This window comes from Colobus angolensis, unplaced genomic scaffold (genome assembly GCF_000951035.1).
Source record: "Colobus angolensis palliatus isolate OR3802 unplaced genomic scaffold, Cang.pa_1.0 Scaffold34, whole genome shotgun sequence".
Taxonomy (NCBI): Eukaryota; Metazoa; Chordata; class Mammalia; order Primates; family Cercopithecidae; genus Colobus; species Colobus angolensis.
This window is the reverse complement of record NW_012116710.1, coordinates 1,122,526-1,126,848: the sequence shown is the minus strand read 5'-3', so window position 1 is coordinate 1,126,848 and position 4,323 is coordinate 1,122,526. Positions and strand designations below refer to the sequence as shown.

The window sequence follows — 4,323 nt, the reverse complement described above, 5'->3', positions numbered from 1 at the left end:
AAAATTAGCCAGGCGTGGTGGTGGGCATCTGTGGTCCCAGCTACTCTGGAGGCTGAGGCAGGAGAATGGCATGACCTGGGAGGCAGAGCTTGCAGTGAGCCGAGATCACGCCACTGCACTCCAGCCTAGGCGACAGAGTGAGATTCCATCTCAAAAAACAAACAAACAAACAACCAAAAAAACACACTAGGAAAAGGAAATATATTTACTATTCATTAAATGGAAGTGGATCATCATAATGGTCTTCATCCTCATTGTCTTCCTGCTAAGTTAGGCTGAGGAAGAGGAGGAGGAAGAGAGGTGGTTTTGCTACCTCATGGGTGGCAGAGGTGGAAGGTGAGGCAGGAGAGGAAGGCATACTATATAACTTTTATCACAATAAATCCACCTATGGCAGGCACAGTGGCTCATGCCTGTAATCCCAGCACTCTGGGAGGTTGAACAGAGGTGGGTCACTTGAGGCCAAGAGTTCAAGAGCAGCATGGCCAATATGGCGAATCCTGTCTCTACTAAAAATACAAATATTAACCGGGCATGGTGACACACACCTGTAGTCCCAGCTATTCGGGAGGCTAAAGCAAGAAAATCACATGAACCTAGGAGGTGGAGGTTGCAGTGAGTCGAGATCATGCCACTGCACTTCAGCCTAGGTGACAAAGTGAAAATCTGTCTCAAAAAAAAAATCTACCTGTAAATGGATCCCTGCACTTCAAACATGTATTGTTCAAGGGACAATTGTACAAGCCTGCTAATGGCTTAGGATGGGAAAAAAATATCCCATACACAGTCATCCTAAATCATCCAATACCAAGAAAACATACTCAAGTCTATCCTTAAAATTTATCCAGTTTTGCAGCTTGTGGGGTCTTTTTCTAAACTCTTGCATTGTGATATTGTCAATCTTTCTTTTTTTTTTTTTTTTTTTTTTTTTTGGAGACGGGGTCTTAATCTTTCACTCAAGCTGCAGTGCAGTGGCACGATCCCTGCTCACTGCAACCTCACCTCCCTGGTTCAAGCGATTCTCCTGCCTCAGCCTCCTGAGTAGTTGGGATTACAGGTGTGCACCACCACACCCAGCTAATTTTGTATTTTTAATAGAGACAGGGTTTCACCATGTTAGCCAGGCTGATCTCAAACTCGACCTCAGGTGATCCGCCCGCCTCAGCCTCCCAAAGTGCCGCGATTACAGGCATGAGCCACCATGCCAATCTTTAAGAACCTGACTCAGGTACACCTAATTACTAAGTCAAATTCCTTTGACTGTTAATCCTGCATTATAATTCTCTTCTTACTTAGTTGTATTTAATTGTTATTTTCTCTAAATTCACTTTCTAAAATCTTTAAAAACCACCTAGTAATTACTCCAAACATTTGGCCATTATCATCACTTTAAGGGAGGATAATGATCTAAGCTAAGGGAAGTCATTTATTTTGGCTCCAAAAGACTGGACTTCTGTATGTCTAATTCCTTAGTTTAAGAATTTATTGGGGGCAGGGCACAGTGGCTCACGACTGTAATCCCAGCACTTTGGGAGGCTGGGGTGGGTGGATCACTTGAGCTCAGGAGTTTGAGACTAGCCTGGGCAAGATGGCCAAAACCTGTCTCTACTTTAAAAAGCACAAAAATCAGCCAGGCGTGGTGGTGCACACCTGTAAACCCAGCTACTTAGGAGGCAGAGGCATGAGAATAGCTTGAGTCCAGGAAGACGAGGTTGCAGTGAGCTGTGATCATGCCACTGCACTCCAGCCTGGACTAGGGTGAGACCCTGTCTCAAAAAAAAAAAAAAAAAAAAAAGAGTTTGTTGGAAAGCCCAAATAAAAAGTCTTTACTCTCCATCTGATCATAAAATGTGACTCTTACAAATCAGACATAATCTCTGAGCTGATATCTCCTTGCCTATCAAGCAAGAAAAGAGACATTTCTCCTTTGCAAATCCTAAGCTTAAGCTTTTCAATTTTCAGTCAGTCCCAAGACTCATTCACTATAAATTTAATGGGTATGATATACCAAGACTATGTCAAAGATAAACATAATGAATTAAAAGTTTGCTGGTACAATTCTGTTCTCAGAAATGAAATTACATTACTAGAATCCAACTCAGGATTTTTTTTTTTTGAGACAGCATCTTACTTTGTTGCTTAGGCTCCATGGAGTGCAGTGGCATGAACATGGCTCACTGCCTCCAGGGCTCAAGTGATCCTCCTGTCTCGGCCTCCCGAGTAGCTGGGACAACAGGTATGCATGACCATGCCCAACTAATTTTTTGTTGTTGTTTTGTAGAGATAGGATCTGGCCATGTTGTCCAGGCTGGTCTTGAACTCCTGGGCTCAAGCAATCCTCCCAACTTGGCCTCCCAAAGTGCTGGGATTACAGATATGAGCCATTGAACCCAGCCATGATTATAGTCCTATACACCCTGTATGAAAATACTTTAATACAAAAATGATGCTCTTCTTTGTTCTGAAGTTGTCATTATTTCATCTTCAAGATTAGAACTTCTTTGAATGTAGGAAGTGGTTCTTATTCCATGTCTCCCACTATGCCTTAAGAGAGGGCCTCATATGGAGCTCTAGTATCTCTCGCTGATGCTTTCTGACAATCTCTTGCTCTGTCACCTTTACACTCCTAAGGCCATCATTCCTTTAGCTAGAGAATAATTCATTTAAAAATTTTTCCAAAGTACACTAGTTGAAGAAAAGTTCACTAGATGCATCCCTATATCCTGTAATTACACAAGAAAGTCTAACCAGTGCCAAGTTCTCTTAAACACTTGGAGAAGAAGGGGTAGGAGTCTTGATTACTTTGCTTGCTGTTCACAAGAATTTAAGGCTGTCACGAGCAGGCCATGCCTAGGAAAGACTCTGGTAAAGATGTCTTTCTGCTGAAGGCACCCGACCTGTATTAGCTCTGAGGAACGGGCTAGAAGTAGACAGAACACCTACCACAAGCTATATACTAGCAATACAGAGAGGACTTCCAAGATCCTACAAGATCCTGGCATCCCTCTGACCTCATCTCCAACCAGTCTCACCGCAGCACACACAGGAGACAGGAAGAAATGGACAAGACAGGCCGGGCGCGGTGGCTCAAGCCTGTAATCCCAGCACTTTGGGAGGCTGAGACGGGCGGATCACGAGGTCAGGAGATCGAGACCATCCTGGCTAACACGGTGAAACCCCGTCTCTACTAAAAAATACAAAAAACTAGCCGGGCGAGGTGGCGGGCGCCTGTAGTCCCAGCTACTCGGGAGGCTGAGGCAGGAGAATGGCATAAACCCGGGAGGCAGAGCTTGTAGTGAGCTGAGATCCGGCCACTGCACTCCAGCCTGGGCCACAGAGCGAGACTCCGTCTCAAAAAAAAAAAAAAAAAAGAAAAAAAAAAAAGAAATGGACAAGACAGGAGTGGTTGACAACGGGTCCAACTAAAAGGCATGACGCTAGAGGGTTTCAAGCAGATCCTGAAGATGGGGAGCCGTTAACAGTCCTCAAACAGAGCAGTGACACGGTCCCGGATGCTCACTTTGAGTGCAAAGTGGGGACTGGAATGGATGTAGAGTACAAAGGAGGCAGGGAAACCACTTAGGAGAACCACGGAGCGAGGATGGGGCTGCCTGACGCGTCTGGGAAAAGGACTTGTAGAATGGGTCCAGGGGGATGGCAGGAAGCCACGAGCTCAGCGTAGGGCAGGATAACCCTACAGAGACTGTCCAGCGGAGCCTGAGGGTCAGGGCGGGAGGGAGAAGGTGGGACCTGAAGGAGGAAGTGAAAACCCGCAACAGCCGAAGGCTCCGGTAGTCCTCTCAAAGCATTTCCCCAGAGCCCCAGCCCAAACGCCTCGCGGCCTCCCTCCTCCCCGCCTCCCCTTGCTGGCCCGCTGACCGAACGAGTTGAGAAAGTCCGCGATTTTCTTGATGCTGCTGGTGATTATCTCAATGTACTCCCGGTTAGCCCAGTCCTGGTGAATCTCCCGCTGCACCGGATCCTCCTGTCCCGCCATGGCGGCCGCCTGAGGAAGAGCGACTGCGCAGGCGCCCCGACCCTACAGGCCTCTAGCGCGCCTGCGCCACCAGCCCACACCCATCCTCTGGAGCGCCCACGAATTCTCGGGCACTGTGATACGCCTGTGCAATGTAACGTCCTCTCCGGCGTTTGCTCTCTACTCCTACGCTGTAGAAAACAGAAGCCTAGACTACGGAGGCAAGGTTGTAGTGCACGCGCGTTATGGTGTTAAACGGGCTCGTGGGGGGTCTTGCCGTCTCCCTCAACTGCTCCAGGCTCAGTGTCCGCAGTAAGATGGGCACAGTCGATTAAATCACACTAAAT

At 47.2% G+C, this 4,323-nt stretch overlaps 1 protein-coding gene across 1 annotated transcript in view; it reads right to left on the bottom strand.

The window, feature by feature from the left end:
* BRK1 (BRICK1, SCAR/WAVE actin-nucleating complex subunit) overlaps window positions 1-4,107 on the bottom strand; it is a 13,296-nt gene extending 9,189 nt beyond the window's left edge. The window contains exon 1 of the mRNA XM_011952274.1: window positions 3,880-4,107. Within this exon, the coding sequence (XP_011807664.1) occupies window positions 3,880-3,997 (118 nt within the window). The 5' untranslated portion in view covers window positions 3,998-4,107. The remainder of the gene's footprint in view (window positions 1-3,879) is intronic.
* Between the last annotated feature and the right edge of the window lie 216 nt (window positions 4,108-4,323).